Source organism: Chiloscyllium punctatum, chromosome 46 (genome assembly GCF_047496795.1).
Source record: "Chiloscyllium punctatum isolate Juve2018m chromosome 46, sChiPun1.3, whole genome shotgun sequence".
In the NCBI taxonomy this organism is placed as follows: Eukaryota; Metazoa; Chordata; class Chondrichthyes; order Orectolobiformes; family Hemiscylliidae; genus Chiloscyllium; species Chiloscyllium punctatum.
Genome location: NC_092784.1, coordinates 59,546,885 through 59,568,443, shown reverse-complemented (window position 1 = coordinate 59,568,443; position 21,559 = coordinate 59,546,885). Strand labels below are relative to the sequence as shown.

Here is a 21,559-nt window from a genome sequence, read left to right as displayed (position 1 = left end):
GCAGGGCTGGTGTAGGAGGGAGGGCCTCAGATATGTGGATCATTGGGATGCCTTCTGGGGAAGGTGGGACATGTACAAGAAGGACAGGTTGAACCTAAACTGGAGGAGCACCAATATCTTGGGGGGGAGGTTTGCTAGAGCTCTTCAGGGGGGTTTAAACTAGATTGGCACAGGAGTGGGAACCTGAGCTACAGCTCAGATGATAGAGTAAGTAGTGAACAGCCCAATACAGTGTGCAGAGAGTCTGTGAGGTGGGATAGGCACTTGATAAGGAAAAGATGCAGTCAGTGTGTTGGGTTGAAGTGTGTCTATTTTAATGCAAGAAGTATGAAGAATACGGGTGACAAACTCAGAGCATGGAAGAGTACTTGGAACTCTGATGTTGTGGTTATTATGGAGACTTGGATATCACAGATGCAGGAATGGTTGTTGGATGTTCCAGGGTTTAGATGTTTCAAAAGGAATGTGCGGAAGGTAAAAGAGGTAAAGGAATGGCATTGCTAATCACAGCTGCAGAAAGGGAGATTGTCGAGTAGGGTTTGTCTACAGAGTCAGTATGGGTGGAAGTCAGAAACTGGAAAGAAGCAGTCACTTTATTGGGAGGTTTCTGCAGATCCTCCAAGTAGCAACAGAGACGTGCAGGAGCAGACTGGGAGGCAGATTTTGGAAATGTGCAGAAGTAACAGGGCTGTTGTCATGGGTAACTATAACTTCCCTAATATTGATTGGAACATCCTTAGTTCAAGTAGTTTGAATGGATCAGTTTTTGTCAGGTGTGTCCAGGAAGAGTTCCTGATGCAATATGTAGATAGGCTGAGTAAACGGGAGGCTATATTGGATTTGGTGCTTGGCAACAAACCATGCCAGGTGTCAGATCTCTCGGTGGGAGATCATTTCGGTGATAGTAATCATAACCCCCTGACCATTACTATACTCATGGAGAGGGATAGGGGTAGAAGATATGGGAAAGTATTTAATTGGGGGAGAGGGAATTGGAATGCTATTAGGCAGGAACTTGGGCTCCTAGATTGGGAACAGATGTTCTCAGAGAAATGCACAACAGAAATGTGGAGGTTGTTTAGAAAGCATCTGCTGATAGTGCTGGATAGGTTTGTCCCACTGAGGCAAGGAAGGGAGGTAGGTTGAAAGAATCTTGGATGACAAGCGATGTGGAACATCTAGTCAATAGGAAGAAGGAAGCTGACTTAAGGTTAAGGAGGCAAGGATCAGACAGGGCTTCAGAGGGTTACAAGGTAGCCTGGAAGGAACTGAAGAATGGACTTAGGAGAGCTAGAAGCGGGCATGAAAAATCTTCAGCAAGTAGGATTAAGGAAAACCCTAAGGCATTCTACACTTATGTGAGAAACAAGAGGATGGCCAGAATGAGGGTAGGGCCAATCAGGGATAGTGGAGGGAACTTGCACGTCGAGGAAGTAGGGGAGGACCTTAATGAATACTTTGCTTCAGTATTCACTAGTGAGAGGGACCTTGTTGTTTGTGAGGACAGCATGAAACAGACTGATATGTTAGAACAGGTTGGTGTTAGGAAGGAGGATGTCTTGAAAACTTTGAAAACATAAGGATAGATAAATCCCCCTTGGCCAAATGGGATATACCCGAGGTTACTACAGGAAGTGTGGGAAGAGATTCATCACCAAAGGTGCAGCAGCTTTGCATCCTCACTGTCCACTGGAGTAGTGCCAGGTGATTGGAAGGTGGTAAATGTTATTCACTTGTTCAAGCAAGGGAATAGGGATAATCTTGGGAATTACAGACCAGTCAGTCTTACGGCTGTGATATGCAAAGTATTGGAGAAGATTCTGAGAGACAGATTTTTGATTACTTGGAAAACCATAATTTGATTAGTTAGTCAGTATGGCTTTATGAGGGGCAGGTCATGCCTAACAAACCTTATTAAATTATTTGAGGATGTGACAGAACAGTGGATGTGGTGTACATGGATTTTAACAAGGCATTTGATAATAAATACTTTGCTTCAGTATTTCTTGAATGTTTCTAATAAAATACACCAAAAAATTCTGACCAAAACATTAATTTATTTGTTCTATTGCTTTTGAGTTTTATGTACCATTATACAGCAATTTCTAGGAATGAGATTTATGACAGTGAGCTGAAGAAAATGGCACATTAGATGCAAGAAAAGTCCAGGAGTTGACAGGAATGTAGAGTTGAGGACACATTCAGATCAGCCATGTCCTTATTGAATGGCAGACCAGATTTCAGGAGCCTACTAGCCGCTACCTGTTCCTAATTTGTACGTTTGCAAAACTGAATTCAGTTTAACAGAGCAAAATGCATTTATCTTAAGAAGAGTTAAGTGGAGGGGTTGGAGGGCTGTATCATCAACATATATAGCATTAATTCAATTGCCCATCCAGTATGCCCTACAGGCTAATATATTTAGAAATAAAAAAAATTAAGAATGATGATTGACTTAGAATAAATTATTTAGAGTTTTCATATTTTCAGTAGGTTCCTCTGAGATGTTACATCTCCTTGTATCATTGGATAAACTGCAAGCAAATGATTATGAATAAATAAAAATGGGTTAAAGAAATTGTGCCAAAACCAAAACCATGTTGAGCAGCTACTTTTGCTGATTTTGTGTAACCAAAAAGTAACATTGAGCAGGTCTACCTAATTTTGTAGAAGTAACTGTGGTCTGACATAAAATGCACTGCTTCATCAAGTGGCTACATGGAGATATATATATATATATATATATATATATATAGCTGAACAAATCAGACTTACTTGAACTCCTTTTTTCCATATGAAATAGGTTTTGCACAGCTACTGAAGCAGACATGAAACTTTGCACTAAACAGACTCCTAGTTTTTCATCTCCTGCTTTCAATGATGATGAACAGTCATTAAGGCCTTTAATATGCTTGGTCGAGACAGTACAGATGGGCTAGTCTATCAGAATGGGCTTATCTACCAAGATGGCTGATCAGGAACAAAGAGCAAGCCAACAGTGACGAGTTCATCTATAGGGATGAACTGGAACCCAGATATGGGCTAGAGTAATGAGATAAGCTAAAAAATAATTAGGTACTTAAAATGCATTAAAGATGGCCCAGCGTGTGGGTGCTGTTGTGAATGCTAGTATGATTCAAAGCATATCTGCAGTGATTACAGCTGGAGACCTTCAACTCTGAGTTAATGAACTGGAGTGTGAGCTTCAACCATTGCAATGTATCAGGGAAGAGGGAAGTCATAAGGACACTTTGTCCCGTGGTAAGGCACACATTTAGGCTAGGGTCTTCTGATTTGATCCATAATTGGGCATTGTACAATGTGACTGCAAGGTGGATCTGAGGATTGAAAGTGAGGAGTTGTCCAAGACTTCACAGTTCTTACATCCTTACTCCCATTCATAGAGGCTGTATGTGCATCTCAGAGCTAACTTATAAAGTAGAACCTCAAAGGTAAAAACCTTTGAATCATGAACAAATTGACATAAGATAAATAAGACTAGGGAGTTAAATGTATAGCTTAAAGATTAATGTGAGAAAAATTAGTGTAGATTAAAAAAAGCACAGGTACCGGTACTGGGCTAAATGAGAGTTATACTTTTGGGCTGTTCTTTACCTGAGCTATGCTGGGAACAGTGTTCTGATGAATCATGTGAGTAGGTTGATAGAGAAGACATTAAATTGAATAGTGAAGGTAAGGGATCACTTAAAAGAATTTATGGGAAATGAAGAGAAAGGATAAACCAAGAGATCAAGTTAACATTAAGGGAAGTGACAATGAGACCATGGAGGGAAAGGAGCATACAAACGTAAGAGTACACCAGCAAATAAAGCCAGAGTTTTCAAAGCTAGTAACACTGCAGAACTAAAGACTCTGCATTTGAATGCATATGTACTTCAATAGAAATAGATATGATAGCCATTACTAAGATTAGCTACAAGATGCCCAAAGCTGGGACCTTAATATTGAAACATACCTGACAATTTAGAAGGACAGGAAACTAGAAGAAGTGGTTGGGTAGATCTATTAATTAAGGATGATATTGGTACAATAATAAGATCAGAATCAATTTGGGTAGAGATAAAAAGTAGCAAAGATAAAAAGTCATATGCAGGAGTAATTTATAGCACCTCTAACAGTAACTACACTGGAGGACAAAGTACCAGGAAGAAATAACAGACTTGTAAGAAAGGTGTACAGATAATTCACTCTACATATTGTTTGAGTGAATCAAATTGAGTTGAGCTCATTGACAGCTTTTGAGACAGTTTCGTGGAGCAGCACATCTTCAAGTCAACCAAAGAGTCAGCTATTCTAGGTCTAAAAATTTGCAGTGAGACAGGATTAATTAAAAACCTCATAGCAAAGGAACCTTCAGATAACTGTGATCCTAACATGATTGAATTTCAGTTTATGGAAGAGAAAAGTGTGGCTAAGACCAGTGTTTTATATTTAAATAATAATTACAAGATAATGAAGAAAGAGCTGGCTAAAGTAATAGGATGCATTGGCAGATGTCTAAGGAGATATTTCATTACCCCCGGCAAAGCTGCACACTGGTGAGAAAGCAAGACTCTAGAAGAAGGATATGCCATCTGTGGCTAACTGAGAAAGTTAAAGATGGTATCAGATTGAAAGGCAAAATGTACACTTCTGTGAATTTTAGTGGTAGGTCAGAAGATTGAACAGATGTATAAAAATGGCAAAGATTAATGAAAAAAGAGGGTGAAATTTGACTATGGAGAAGTTAGCTAGGCATACAAAAATAGATAGTAGAGTTTCTATAACTATTTAAAAAGGAAACTAAACTGAATATTAGTCCTCTCCAGAGTAAGTCTGAGGACTGAATAATGGACCATAAGGAATTAACAGAGGCTTTGAACAGATATCTTATGTCTCCCTTACTGTAGAAGCTCTGAATAACATTTCAAAAATACTTGCAATCAAGAAGTGAAAAGAACAGGATGAGTTGAAAACAATTGCAATCACCAGAGAAAAGGTGCTGAAAAAAATTATGAGAACTAAAGGCTGATAAATTCCCAGGACCTAATAGACATTTTTCTGATGATCTTAAAACAAGTGGCTGCAGAGATATCAAACGCATTGAATACAATTTTCCAACATTTCCTAGGTTCTTGTGAGGTCCTAAGAGATTAGAAAATAACAAACATAATTTGTCTGTTCAAGAAAAGAGGAAAACAGACAGAAACTATAGGCCAGTTAGTCTAACATCCGCCATAAAGAAAATGCTATAACCTACTTGTAAGGAGGATATAAAGTTACAGAATCAGTACGGAAACAGACCCTTCGGCCTACCCATCCATGTCAACCATGTTTCCTAAACTGAACTAGTTCAATTTGCATACATTGGGCCCATACCCCTCTAAACCTCTCCTAATCATGTAGCTGTCTAAATGTCTTTTAAAGTTGTAATTGTATTCACCTCTACCACTTCCTCTGACAGCTCAATCCATATACTCACCACTATGTGTGTGAAAACGTTGCCCCTCAGGCCCTTTTAAAGTTTTTCCCTGTCACCCTATGCTCTCTCATTTTGGACTCCCTATCCTGGGGAAAAGATCTTGGCTATTCACCCTATCTATGCCCATCACGATTTTATAAACCTCTATAAGGTCATCCATCAGCCTCCTACATGCCAGGGAAAGAAGTCCCAGCCTATCCAGCCTGTCCTTATAAATCAAACCATCCAGCCTCCGTAACATCCTTGTAGATCTTTTGTGCACCCTTTCCACTTTAACAACAGTCATCAGAATATCATGATGCACTCAAGTAGAATTGTCATGGCTTATTAAAAGATAAATGGGGAACCTATAGATGCGGTGTACTTGGATTTCCAAAGTGCCTCTATCAGCCTTGTTTGATTTTCCAGGTATTTGGAAATATTGCAGTTGATGATGATGAAGATAGTGAAATTAATCACCACAACAACTTCAGAACATTCTTCCAAGCTCTGATGCTTCTTTTCCGGTAAATAATGTCAACTTTATTTGTCTCTTACTTGCTCCTGATGTTTGCTGCAGTACAGTTTCCAAAGGTACCAAGCACTTCTCCAGTACCTCTCTTTACCCAACCCAGGCAGTGATTGATAGGACAGGGTAAAAGTAAGGACTGCAGATGCTGGCGATTAGAGTCAAGATTAGAGTGGTGCTGGAAAAACACAGCAAGTTAGGCAGCATCCGAGGAACGAGCGAATCGACGTTTCAGGCAGGAGCCCTTCATCAGTGATTGACAGAAGCCTATCATAGTATAGAAGATACCACAGCCAACTCCAACTTTGTCTTCACCTGCCATGTAGACACAAACTTTTCAGTAAGAATCAATTAATAGTGATCAGGAGATGGAATATTGGCAAATCCAGTGTTTCTTTCCCATGCTCTTAGACAATGAGACTTCCATTATTTCTCGTACCCCTTTGTGCTGTCCTGCTTAACAATAGTAAGGTTACATTGCACTGATCTACTGAACCATCACAAAGATGGACTCAGAGTGGGTTTGTAAATCCACTGGTCATTCCTAGCATACATTTGAAGAGAGGAATCTCTGATGCAATGAGGTCTAGAACAGGCTTTGAATTCTACCTTGTCAGTTTTGTTGTAGCTGGTGCTTTTATAAACTTGAAGTCTTTCAGATAGGTTACTAAGGAAAGATTGTGAATTCCAAATTAAGTTTCATCCATCTTTCTGGACTGCAATCAATCCTTAACAAGACTCTGTATTTCAGGAGTGCAACAGGGGAAGCGTGGCATAGTATCATGTTATCGTGCTTGGGCGGCAAACCTTGTGATCAACGATCTGGCATCAGTGGAAATGAGTGTGGCAATGAGATTGCCTATTTCTACTTTGTCTCCTTTATTTTCCTCTGTTCCTTTCTGGTAAGTCTTGAATGCAATCCTGTTTCTTGACAGCCCATTGTTTAATAAAAGAAAAAAGAAAATGTTGGATATTTGTAGAATCCAGTCTTTGGACCATCAGAGACTGAACACATACCTCTACAACTTGCAGTAGTACTGGTTTGCTTATCTCTATGGAATGCCCAGGAAGTTTGAACATCCAAGAGGCAATTCTTCCATTCTCTGGGGCCCTCCACAATAGTGTCGACTCTGAGACAGAAACTTTGCTGTGCAGTACCTGCCTGAATAGTTATCCAGGAAATGTTAGTCAGAAAAATGCTAGTCTAACTCCCTTTCGGCTCTGACCTGTCTTCCCACTCAAACTTCACAACTGCCACCCTGAACTGTCTCAACTGCTCTTTCTGACCATACTAGTCCCAATCACTTGAGTACCTTCCCAACCCAACCTGATTTCCCTTTTGTTACATATGACTCGAAAACAGTTAATTCTAAGGAGTGCCGTTAGCATCATCCATTATGATGATGTCAAGTAGACTTGTAAGAGCAACACCTTAGGCCTCTAAAATCTTATCATTAAGAGCCTTCTCATTGTGTCTGGAATTAGTCTATCACATCAATGTAACAATTTTGTTACTTGTTCAATATAAGAGCCTCTTCTGGTTAGACTGGAATTGTTTCTCATCTACCATGCTCACGCAAGGAGACCTTGTAGATCCCTACACACAAAGAGGATGGTGGCAGCTACTGTTCAATGTGTTGACATGCAATCTTGGATTAGCTGTGTATACAACATGCTGGCAGTAGTGGAGTCTGAAATTTTCAGCATCTTCAGGTTCTACTTTAAGTCACCTCCTCACGCAGAAAGTGAGCATGAGGAAAGAGCTGAACATTTTAGAACCTTACAGAAGAATCGTGGCAAAATTCAGCAAGGAAGAATCCATACTAATGGTAAAAATATTTTGATATTTCTGGTAAGAGAGAGCCTTCAGCAGGAGGCATTTCATAGAGAAGGAGGATCAGTTACTCCAAAAGCAGATAAAGAGTGAGTAGCACGGCAGTGGTTTGTAGGAGCAGGTTTCAGCTGAAGAATGAATGGATATCAGAGGCTCTTTGAGTAAAGTTAAAATCTGGTGGACAATAGTAAGCTTCTAAAAACAGTGAGTCTTGTAGTTCAGAAAAGCCAAATGTAAGGAAATGTAACATTGATCGAGCGCCACTGTGATACCAAGTGGATGCTCCAAGGCATGGCTGTGGTGAAGGAAATCAAGGGCCACAAAAGCAGTTTAAACTGATACTGCAAACCTGGCAACATCACAAAGCCAAAATTAAAATAACAAAGGGACAGATTAGAAACCTAAGCATCCCTGGCCTAATGAAAGAATAAAGATAGGAGACTTTATTAAGATTACAGAAAAGGTAGACGATCCTTTATTTAAAACATTTTGAAAGCAGGAAACATCTATTTAAACTGTGGGGAGCAAAACCAACCAGAAAAAAATGGGAATCAGTATTGAACATGCAAAAAGCAGGAATCATCCAGAAAAAAACTATTAAAGAAGCAAGGTTCATCTCTTAAAGCTTCAACTAGCAGAAGCTAAAGTCGGCCTCACTTATGAATGCCACAGGAAACAGAATTCATTCAGCAAAGCCATTAAGGAAACCGGAATTAATTTATTAAGGCTATGAATAGTAGTATTTATCCAGTCAAGCCACAAGAAAGTAGAAGTCCATTTTATGAGAAGGTGGGAATCTTCCATTTTAGCCACAATGCACAGGAAAACCCTTCAGAATAACAGCAGAGAACAGCAGCTTTGCTGTTACTGCAAAATAAAAACCTTTTAAGCAAGGAAGATAAATAATCACATTCAGAAGACAAGCATTCATATTTCCAGAAAGTCCATATCTGAAATTAAATCTAACTGGAAATTTAGAATTGGTTATCTTGAAGAAAACAATTCTTAACATACAGAACAGCTTCCAAGCTAGATATCAAACCATAAGCTAAACAAGTTAATAAACTGGTTTAATATGCTACAAGCAGCTCTCCAAAGTAGAAGATGCCAAATAGTAGACAACCTGCATTTACTTCACATTCTGACCCACAAGCCACAATCAGTGAAGATTGGGGACAATAGTTCATCCTCACTAACACTCAACACTGGAGCCCTCCAAGGGTGTGTACTCAGCCCCATACAGTACTCGCTGTATACCCATGACAGCATCGCCAAATACCAAACTAATGTCATTTACAAGCTCGCTGATGACACCAACACAGCTGGTCGAATCTCAGATGGCAACGAAACAGACTACAGACGGGAGGTGGAAGACCTGTTAAAGTTATGCACCGAGAACAACCTAGCTCTCAATGCTGGCAAAACCAAGGAACTCATTATTGACTTTCGGTGGGATGTTACTCATGCCCCCCTACACATTAACAGCACAGAGGTGGAATGAGCAGGGAGTGTCAAGCTCCTGGGAGTGGTCATCCACAACAAGCTTTCTTGGACTCTTCATGTGCACTGGTTACAAGGCCCAACAACGTCTCTTCTTCCTCAGGCAGCTGAGGAAGTTTAGCATGACGGCGAATACCCTTGCCAACTTTTATAGGTACATACTTGGAGAGTGGTGAACTCGGCCCAGACAATTACAAAAGCCAATCTTCCAGCTATAGAATCCATCTACCAGTCCCGCTGTCAAGGAAAGGCTGCCAGCATTCTCAAAGATCCATCCCACCCTGGCAATGTTTTTCTATGACCTTTATCATTGGGCAGAAGGTACAGAAGCCTGAACACACGCACCTGCTCGTTTCAAAACAGTTTCTACCCTACTGTTGTTAGAATACTGAATGGACTCACAAGCGCTTAGCATTCACCTGTACCTGTGTTTTTGGTTCGCTGCTGTTTACCTATTATTAACTTATCTATGCTATTTAATCATGTGTTCTGCCTGTATCACTCGCAAGCCAAAGCTTCTCACTGTGCCATGGTACACGTGATAATAAATCCAATTAAATTCAATTCAATTCAAGAATTCTCACTTACTTGAAATAAAGGCATACCTGGACCTCAGTTATCTTCAAATTCTGGAAAAAGTTTACCAAGCTAAAGTCAAAGAATAACTGGTCAAGAAGTGATTGGTCGAATATTTCATTGGATTCTCTGTACTCACGGCAGAATCCAAACCGAAAACAGAAACAATTGAGAGTAACTTTGTTAGGATTAAAAGAATTATGCTGTCAATGAGATGGGACTATACTGGTTTGACTTAAATGTTTTCTACTGCTGTCAAAACTGAAAAGAATTCAGACAATCAATGAGATAATCAATGAGCAGTATACCTAACTTAAGCCAATTGACAATCTGAACTGATATTATTCAGTATGCAACACCATTTGGTGAACAAGTAGTTATGAAAGATTTGAGTCAGATGTTAGCTACCTGAGTTGCTCAGAAGTGACAAGTCCAAGCAGAACATTTGACTACCTTATCTTTCCGGGAAGAATCTTCAGTCACAGTGACAGCAATCATTGTCAAGCAAGAATCAATCCTCATACAGCAAAACTGAGAAAGGAACATAACTGGTTTCAGCAACAAATGAGAATATCCAAATGAATCAAAAGATTGAAGTAAAGAGTCCATTTAGTTCACAGATTCAAAGATTCACAGGTAGATTGAGAATAAAAATCTGTGACAGAGATTGAAAACATGATGCATGGAACTCTATAGAAACCATCACTGAGAAGAGATTGACTGATGTCGAATGATTCAAGAAAATGTAAGGAAGAAATTACCTACTTCAGAGATTCAGCATTCTGTAAAGAAGCAATTGACTATTTTAGTAGGGACAATGTCATCTGTGAAGGAAGTCCCAAGAGTTCAAAGTTCATGCAGTATAAAAGGGTCTCAAACTGCCAGGAATAGCATAAAAGACACCAGGATTTTGCCTCACAAACAACAAGTCTTCCAAGTCCAGAGAGAACACATTCCAGGAGAATAGTGGTACCTTCAAATTGCCTGGATTTGTAAAGTCAGAGACTTGGTGAATATCAGGAATGGTAAATTTAATTATAAGCACAAAGTTATAATAATAATGGAGAAAAAGCTTTGAAGAAATGTCTTAAAGAGTTAATGTTATTTGGGGCAGCATGGTAGTTCAGTGATTAGCACTACCACCTCACAGCACATGGGACTTGGGTTCAATTCCAGTCTCAGACTGTGGAGTTTGCACATTCTCCCCATGTCTGCGTGGGTTTCTTCCAGATGCTTTGGTTTCCTCCCACAGTCCATAGATGTGTGGGTTAAGTAGATTGACCATGTTAAATTGCCTATAGTGTCCAAGGATATGTTGGTAAGGTGGATTAGCCATGGAAGATGCAGGGCTACACAGATAGGATAGGGGGTGGGTCTGGGTGGGCTGGACATCGGAGAGTCAGTGTGGACTTGGGCTGAATGGCCTGTTTCATTCTATGAATTAAGGATTGCTATAAGCATTATTCACTATGATGATGTCATATGGACTTGCGGAGGATATACCTTGGTGATTGGGATTTATCCATGTCCTCATAATCTCTCTAATAGTGTCTCTCGCATCATCGTAACTTCAAATAATTGCTAACATGAAATAAACTCCTACTTATTCTGTACAAGAGCATCTTCAAGTGAGACCAGTGTCTGTTCTCTACCACACTAGATCAAGCATGCCCTGTAGATGTCTGTAGAGAACAGTGACAACAAATCTACCACATGGTGAGATGCAGACTCTGGTTAGCTGCACTCACATCTTCCGGAACTGACCAGACTAATGTCTGTCCCAACTCGCCCACCTACTACCTCACCAACTGTCATCCTACTCACCTCCCAACCCACCCACTTAGTTCACAAACCCACCCATCCACTAACATTCATTCATTCATTAACATGCACATACATTCCCTCTGGACATTTAAACTTACTAAATGGCAGTTTGTGCTCTATGTATGGGTTTCTGTATTGAACAAGTTCATCAGGATGCTGCTGCATTGGAAGTGATCTCCTTTTAGACATAACCAGGAAAATGCGCAATTATTTGATCCCCTTTGAACATGGTGTTTTCAATGCTGGTTGGATGATTTCAGCCTCTGTGTTTTGATTTAGAATCATTAAGCTTAAGAGACTAATTAGTATCTTTAACAGGGTATTATATATTCCTCGCTGTTTTATTATTAATCCTTTGTTTGCCAAAGTGTGCTTTTTATGATTAAAATTTATGTCAGTACTGATTTTCTAAAATGTTTTCCATGGTTCCTAATAAGTTTCATATTTGTCACTGCTGGTGTAGCTTGGGGCATTTATGCAGCCCTTTTATTCCTTGGACCTGAGCTAAACACTAGCTGTTAGTTGTAGTATTGAATTCTAATTTTTTTCTGCAGGCTTCAAGTATTGCACTTGAAATCAGTTTAAAAAGTTTTAATCTAGGAAAGAAGCATGTAATAGATTTTTATACTTGTTCCTTTTTGATACCTCTGATCCTAACATGCATTACCAAAATTTTCCATGTATTTTTTTTTCTCTTCCTTCCCCTACTGACACAATTCGTGCTTAGTCATTTGTTAGTTGAGTAATAAAGATAACTATCTGAGAAGGAAGAATGTGTAGAGCTATAAGAAAGTGCAGGAGAGTGGCACGAAGCAAACTGTTCTTATGGAGAGCTAGCACAGATAAGACAGGCCAAATGATCTCTTTCTATATCGTGGCCATTCTGTGTGACTGTAATATTGTGAAATGAGGATGGATGAATATTCTGGAGTTGCTTCATATCACTGGGAATAAGAAAATATTCCGCTTCCCTTGGGAAATTTAATAGGTGCAGTATCCGAGGTAAACTGTAGTAAATTGGAGTAAATTATAGATGACCAAAACAAGAAATAGGATTCAATGATACTTCATGTGTATTTTCTGCTGCCTTACATTATGATTATACTATCATGTTCTGATGTGATTGCTCATTTAGTACTTGGTGAATTCTATATTCTTTTTTCTACCTTTGTGTCACAGAACTGGGGTCTTAACTCTTTCAATTATCTGTTATATGATTTAAATTCATAGTTACTTAATACAGCATATTGGGTTTATGCTTTTTTCCTTTTTATATAACAGATGCTGAACCTTTTTGTTGCTGTCATCATGGACAACTTTGAGTATCTGACACGGGACTCTTCAATCCTTGGACCCCATCACCTGGATGAGTACGTCAGGGTCTGGGCTGAGTATGATCCAGCTGCCCGGTAAGCGCCTACCCCTATCAAGCTTTCCTCATTAAAGTTCTGGACAACAGTGTGAAATCTGAGGGAATTAGAAATGAGAACTTAACTATGAACTTAGTGCTAAGATTAAAATTACAGTTAAAGTGTTCATTTTCAGTTCTTTACATTTTGCTCAGATGGTTAATGACAGGATTGTATGAGTCAGCCAAGTATCCAAGTTCAAATCCAGTGGAGAAGAACTGGATGAGTGGCTTCAGCAAGATGCCAACAAATGGTCATACCATCGTATAGCCCCATCTAGAGGTCATTCATTTAAAATTTGTAGACACATCTTCACCATCTATCGAGAACCTTTACAATGACCACTCAATCTGAATGAGAATTTCTGGCTTCCAAACCCAAGTTCACCATACAGGTGTCTGCATGCACTGTGCAGCAGGGTGCAATCATATACTTCCCACTGGACTTCGAAGAATCTGTAATCATTTTGAAATTATATTTAAAATAATCCTTCCCTATTTACTCAGCTATAGGGAGGCACTAAATTGGTTTCAAAAAGTTTAAAGTGCTTTATTAGACTTTTAAACTGACAACTGTCAGGGCCCCATTTTATCAGGCACTTGTTTGAATGCCACTGCATCATAATGAGTGGACATCAATAATGTTACTAAAGTTTTCCTCCTTTTTCAATCATTATTTGCAATTCCAGTTCATCCACCTTCATGCCTTTAACATAGGTAATATGTATTTGATTAAATTTTCAGTATATATGGAAAATGATTATAAACAGAAATGGTGTAATTTCTGTCACGTCTGAATGAATTGTATATTCCTAGCAAGTATACAGATCCTCACGGGCAGAACAATTCCAAGTAGTCACAGTATTATAACAAGAATAAAAATACCCAGAAGTCAAAATATGGACAAGATATGGACAAGACAATGAGTTATAGTTGGTATTGTTGGTCAATAAAATTTAACAATCCTTTTACTATGACTTTTGGAGCTCTTACTAGCTCCATTTATGATGTGTGAGTAAAGAGGGTATTTACTCTGTGACAAGTTCAAAGGAATGAACAGCAAGCTACTTAGCTAACATTTTATAAATTTTCTAAAGACCTTTCACCTGTCAGCATTCACTTGCAACAAGATAAATGAGAGAAGCAGTATCCCAGAACATCTTAGATCAATCATCGCCGTTTGTTTTCTTTGAGTGAGTGCCTAGGACTTGTTGCTGAAGTTCTGAATGAAATTCTGAGTAACTGATTACCATCATTGCTAGCACCAAAAGACTATCTGTCTCGACAGTAACTAATGGTGTTGTGCAGGAAGTCACCTCATTGTCTTCCTGATTGAAAGGAAGGACTATGATGGTCTCCAGACATGTAGAAAAGGTGAACATTTTAGGGAATACTGTAAAGCTGGTCATTTTACAAAATATAGTATTCCAGAAACATCTGAACAAAAATAGGCTGATTAGAAATCCTCCAATTTTGAGATTAGTTTTCTGTTAGTGGCTCTGCAGCAATGTCTTTTCATGTATGTATTTTGGAACCATTTAGTTCCCATGTCCTCATTTATCTAATTTCCTGGCTTATAAAGTGAAATCTAGGTTACCATGGCCACTTCTATCTTACCCTGACATGGATTGGATTCTGATCAGCTTCTCACAGTAACTCCTCTTAGAAAATATTATTTAGTTAATCTCCCTCTTGTGGAAGAAGTCTCTCTCTAGGTAGAAGCTAAGCACTAAGGGAACAGGAAGGAGTTGGTCCTTGAATATATTGGAATACTTTGAATTACGTACGTGAGTTGATGAGAAAAGACATTGAACACTACATGAATCATTTTAATCAATGTTACGAAATGTCTTTTTTTTTCCACACTGCCTCAGATATATAATAGCCCTCCCCGCCACCTTTGCCACTAGTCACAAAACTGTATAAAAATAATTTCCAACATCCTCAACTTTTTTTGTGCTGCTTGAAGTAATGATGTCCTCGTGAATATCATAGCCTTGTCCCACCAGTATCTGATGTTATGTGTGAATCCTATTAGTTTTGTCAGCCGTGATGCAATTATTGTTCAGTAAAGTGGTTGTTGTATAAAATTGTGACATCTTAAAACATGTTTAGAACAAGTTTCGTAATGAAAATACATGCCTGATCTCAACTTCATTCTGCAAAATTTAAAGTTGCATTGTATTGTTAAGTCTGACCCGGTTCCAAGATATTATAAAATTATCTAATTAATTTGTTTTTAAGAAAGGGACTAAACTCAATTATGGTTCTGTCCTGAACTTTCATCAAGTTGGCAATGGGAGCCTGGATAGAAAATTTACATAGCAATAAGTTCAGTCATAATATATATCACTTTTTTTCTGTTTGTACTCACTACCTCGATATACGTGAGGAAGGACCAAACCAAGGAGTGTTATAGGGACATTCAGTATTTCTGGATTTCACCTCAGCAAAGATGACTTGTGGGCCAAAGCCAATCTTTCTTTTGTATCTTTCCTTTCTATCTTCGGTAGTGCAAGGAATGAAGCTGTTAGGTCATGACTAGGACTTTAAGTATACTGGGAGGTTAATGTAGAGCCAAGTTATCAGATTCGGGACTGAGGTACCTCTTGCTTTCCCACTACCACTGCCCTTTTATCAACAGTGGAGGAAATAATGAGTGGACAGCCCTACTGCCCAGGGGCTAACAGAGGCCCTTAAGTGGCCATTAAGGGCTTCTTTCTGCCATTTTTGTTTGTATTTTTGCAACAGAAGGTGGGTCTTCCATCATGCGGGAGACGACCAGCCATACACCAATGTCCTTGTAAGTTCAGCAGTTGTGTGCCCTTCTGATTGTGCAACTTTTGGCTCATGAAGGACTTGCTCCCCCACCCCCCAGCCCCCTCTACCTCAGTGACAAGGATCGTCCCATAGCAATACAATCCCACCTTCACAAACCACTCCTCCTCTCACTCAGAGTCTGTATGATTGACTCTGGCAACTCCAACCCTTCTAACCTTGGATTCACAGCAGGGTCCATGATGCTACTCCAGGCCAGGTTTATTGTCAGCCTAACTGTCATTCCAGATAGTGCTACTGGAACCTAAGATCCTCTCATTGACTGGTAGCCCTTGGGGATTGAGATTTTAACTTTTAAAGGAACAGAAAGTCTGACACCAGATATTTAAATGTCTACGGGCTTAAAATCCAAATCAGGGCTCTAAAAATGGCCAAATTCGGTTTATATCCAACTTTTCAGCTTGTGGCTATGTTGCCTGTCCTCCATAAAATCCCTACCTATCTGTAGCAGCAGTAACACTTGCTTTACTTAGATTCTTTGAAAGAGTCATTTGCAAGAGTTACATCAGGAAGGGAGGTTGCCTACAAATAAAGAAATTAAACTAAGTAGAAAGAACATCCATAGGAACAAGTAAAAATTGAAGTGAGAAAGTGTCATAAACCCTTCAAGCACATTGCCCCACAGTATATTCATACCTGCAAAAATCATTAACCCTCCCATCCCACCTACAAATTCCTTAACAGTCTATTTATAGCAATGATAAGTGAGTATGAAGCAGACTTCCTTTCTGTTGGCATATTGTCAGGTACATTTGTCAAGGAACGACAGTATTAGTAACAGTTTCAGTCAGTTCTGGAAGTTGAATCTTGGCTTTACCATACTCTGCAACTTTAAATATCTGATTGGCTGGTTTGTTTGCTTCTCTATAGAAAAAACTCTGTACAATCCATCTATTGCTGAACTTTAATGGAATTCAATTTACCTTATTTTATACCTGTATTATGACATGAACCAAACTTTGAAACAAGATGAGGCCTTGACTGTTCAGTCAGTGATATCATAATGTTGCCTTTTTGAATCTCTGTGGACGTGGAAACTGATGATGTTATTGATTAGGTAGATTCCAATGGTCAATATAAACCTTCAAAATTAGTCTCTTTCCAAAGTCTACGACTACCTAATTTCTGAAATACACACTTCTTTTGACGTGATAAAACAATATTCTGTTAGTAGTCACACAGATGAGATGCTACAACATTATTAGCATGAGGCAGAGGTATTTTCCTAAGGGAAACTGGCCTTACCTTAAAAAAGAGCATTTTGAATAACTAAAAGAGCATAATTTGCCATATGACACATCACCTGCATTAACATTTTAAGGATAATATGGCTGTAGAATTAATCTCTTCCTTTTCAACCACTGAACTGCTGGAAATTATAGGGCTTTTGTGAGGTCAGATAGGTTTCAGGGCAACAATTAAAAGTCTATCGAAGTTAGTAGGAAAGTTTTTGGATCTTGTTACCTGTCCTCAAATGATATGTTGAGCAATTCAACTGACACATTTCTTCCAGGAACATCAGTGACTGTTGTGAATACATCTGTGGACTCCTCAGGAGCTCACAAGCTTATTCATTCGTTTCTATTTATCACTCCCTATCCATCAGCCAGGATAAAGCTTCCCTCTTTGGGAAACCTGCCAGGAGCTGACTACACCCACTGATTTAGACAATAAAAGAGGAAAGAACAGCTGAGTCTGGAGCCTGAACTCTGATCCATATGTCCAAAGCATTATAAATTTATGGAACAAAAGATTGAATTGCTCCATTATTTCCTCTGACAGTGAGTTAGGTAATTCTGGTGTCTGATGGCTGCATTTTTTTCAATGACCTTTTGTTGTCCTCTTTTACATGTAACTTTAAAAGGAGCTGTTCCCCTACTTGCTCAATCTTGCATTTCTGTACTAATAAGATAAGGCTTTACATATGTGAGCCTATACAGCACTGAGACTTTGGTTTGAAATTGAGACACACATATGGAAGTTCATTAACAGTTAACTGTGTACACTGATATGACATTTCAGACCTGCATACAGTGTGGGTTACATGCTTATATTACAATGTTGACTGGCTGTCACATATCGACTCATTGACCACACAGAGAATATGATGGAGATATTTTATACTGGAGCATTATATGTTGTGATGTCATCTAGCTGTCTTAGTGCCTTCCTGAGATCTGTCCAACAATACAAGTACCACATGATCGCGCTGTGAGCATAATGTATATCGTTCCTTGTTCATCCTCAATTTCCTTTCCGTTTTGTAATGATGGCAAGGGGGAAGTTGATTGTCTAGTGGTATTGTCCATTGGATTAGTAATCTAGATACCCAGACAACGTTCAGGGGACCTGGATTCAAATCCCACCACAGCAGATTGTGGAATTTGAATTCTAGAGCATATTTTTATTTTTACTTGTGTAATGCGAGCATTGCAAACCAGCTAGCATTTATTGACCATCTGTGATTGCCCCTTGGGAAGGTGGTGGTGAGCTGCCTCCAGAAACCCCTGTAGTCCATGTGCTGTAGGTTGAGCCACAATGTTCATAGGGATGAAATTCCAGGATTTTGACCCAGCAACATTGAAGAATTAGTGATATATTTCTCAGTCAGGATGTTGAGTGGTGCAGAAGGGAACTTACAGGTGGTGGTATTGTTGTGTATCTGTTGCCCTAGTTCTTATAGATGGAGGTAGTTATGCATTTGGAAGGTGCTGTCTAAGGAGTTTTGGTGAATTTCTGAATGCATCTGGTGGATGGTGTGCACTGCTGCCACTGGGAATCACTGGTGGAGGGAGTCGATGCTAGTGTTGCCAATCAAGTGAGCTGCTTTATCATGTATAGTATCAAGCTTCTTGAATATTGTTGTAGCTGCACCCATATAGGCAAGTGGTGAATATTTCATCACACTTCTAACTTGTGCCATGTAGATGACGGACAGGCCTTGGGGAGTCAGGAGGTGAGTTATTCACCAGAGTATTCCTACCCTGTGACCTGCTCTTGTAGCCACTATGTTTATGTGGTGAATCCAATTGAGTTTCTGGTCAACGATAACCCCCAAGATGTTGATAATGGGAGATTCAGTGATGGTAATACCAGTCAAGGTCAAGGGGTGGTAGTTAGATTGTCTCTTATCGGAGATGATCATTGCCTGGCATTTGTGTGGTGCAAATGTTACTTGCAATTTGTCAGGCTAAGCCTGGATACTATCCAGGTCTTGTTACATTTGAACATGGACTGCTTCAGTATCTGAGGAGTCATAAATGGTGCTGAACATTGTGTAATCATCACAAAACATCCCCACTTCTGACCCTACAAAGGAGGGAAGGTCATTGGTGAAGTAGTTGAAGATAGGCCAGGGACCCAACCATGAGGAACTCCTGCAGAGATGGAGTTGGGATGACCAACTTCCAGCAACCACAACAATCTTCTTATGATTCAAGTCTGACTGCAACCAGTGGAGAGTTTGTGCTGATTCCCATTGATTCCAATTTTGCTAGGGCTTCTTAATGCTACACTCAGTCGAATGCAGCCTTGGTGTCAAGGGGTGTCATTCTCATCTCACATCTGGAATTCAGCTCTTCTGTCCATGTTTGAACCAAGACTGTCATGAGATCAAGGGCTGAGTAGACCTGGCAGAACCTAAACTGGACATCACTGTGAAAATTATTGCTGATTAGGTGCTTGATAGCAGTACTGATGACACCTTCCACCACTTTATTCATGACTAAAAGTAGATAATTGGCCAGATTGGATTTCTCTTGATTGTAGTGTACAGGAAATGCTTATGAACTTTTTCACATTGTTAGGTAAATGCCAGTGTTGTAACTGTACTGGAACAGCTTGGCTTGGGCATTAGGAAGTTTTGGAGCACAAGTTTTCAGTACGATTGGCCGGAATGTTGTAAAGGTCCATAGCCTATGTGGTATCCAGTGTTCCTTGATATACAGTGAATCATATTGGTTGAAAACTGATACTTGTAATGCTGAGGATCATGGAAAGAGACTGAGATGGATCGTCCAGTCCATGCTTATGGCTGAAGATTGGGCTCTTCCATCATTAAAGATGGGGTGATTTGTGGAGCCAGTGAGTTATTTAATTGTTCATCCACATTCATGCCTGAATGTGGCAGGACTACACAGTTTAGGTTGAACTGTTAGTTGTCTAAAGATGATCATAAAACCAATGTTGGTTGTCATAAAAACTCATTTAGTTCACTGATGTCCTTTAGGGAAGGAAACTGCCATTTTAACCTGAGGTTGAGTGGTCACCTTATTGAGGATTATTAAATCATGAGGGGCATACGTAAAGTGAATGGCAAGCATCTTTTCCCTAGAATGGGGAAGTTCAAAACTAGAGGGCAGACTTTTAAGGTGAGAGCAGAAAGATTTAAAAAGGACATGAGGAGCAACTTCTTTACACAGTGGTTTGTGTGCAGAATGAACTATAAGAGAAGGTGGTGGATGCAGATACTGTTAGAACATTTAAAAGACATTTGGATAAGTTCATGAATAGGAAATGTTTGGAAGGATATCAACCAAATGCAGGCAGGTGGGACTAGTTTGGTTTGGGAATGTGGTCAGCGTGGACTAATTACACCAAAAGGGTCTGTTTCCATGCTATATGACTATGACTCTATATGACTGTTGGCAGACCTACAGCCATGTGGTTGATTCTTAATTGACCTCTACACTGGCCTAGTAAGCCATTCAGCTTTGTCAGCCAGTAGAAAGGAAGAAATGAATTAAACCAAATGGACTACATAGCATCGGATAAGGAACAGTAAGCAGCAATGGCAAACGTAGCCCTAACAAAACTGTAAATTCCTCCTCACTAACATCTGGGTACCAGTGGCAAAATTGGGAGAGCTGTTTCACAAAGCACATGAGCGTATATTCAGGGAATCATACTTTACAGGTAACATCCTTGATAACACCATCACTGTACCTGGATATGTCCTGTCCTACCATTAAGACAGACTGAGCAGAGGTGACAGTGCACTGGTTTACAGTTGGAAGGGAGCTGCCCTTGGAATCCTGGACATTGACTGTGGACCCCATGAAATCTCATGGCATCGTACCACACCTGACGAAGGAGTAGCACTCTGAAAACTTGCAGGTTCAAATAAACCTGTTGGACTATAATCTGATGTCATTTGATTTTCGACCTCGTGGCATCAGGTCACACATAGGAAAGGAAACCTCTTGCAAATTACCACATTCTTGGCTGAAGAGTCAGACCTCCTCCATATTTGATCACCTGTTAGAGGAAGGCCTGAGGGTGGTAAGGGCACCAAGTGTACTCTACTCAGAGTATCCACCACCAAGAATGGCTCAACAGTATCGCTGCTGGCCAAGCTGGTTGACTCTTACGGGATATAGTTGCGATGCTGAGTCTTTAGCAGGTAGTGAAGGAACTGACAAGAAGGAAAAACAAACTTGGTCTTGTCCTGGTCGATCAGCCTCACAGATGCATGTGTCCATTGGCAGTATCAGTAACAATGTTATGACACAGGGATAACAAGCCAACCAATCAGCCTCACGGTGGCACGGTGGCACAGTGTTTAGCACTGCTGCCTCACAGCGCCTGAGA

General features: G+C 39.8%; 1 protein-coding gene across 1 annotated transcript in view; it reads left to right on the top strand.

Moving 5' to 3' along the window:
* LOC140468175 (voltage-dependent P/Q-type calcium channel subunit alpha-1A-like) overlaps window positions 1–21,559 on the top strand; it is a 620,416-nt gene that overhangs the window by 513,632 nt on the left and 85,225 nt on the right. The window contains exons 37-39 of the mRNA XM_072564404.1: window positions 5,891–5,988; window positions 6,742–6,892; window positions 13,006–13,133. Coding sequence (XP_072420505.1) covers window positions 5,891–5,988; window positions 6,742–6,892; window positions 13,006–13,133 — 377 coding nt within the window. The remainder of the gene's footprint in view (window positions 1–5,890; window positions 5,989–6,741; window positions 6,893–13,005; window positions 13,134–21,559) is intronic.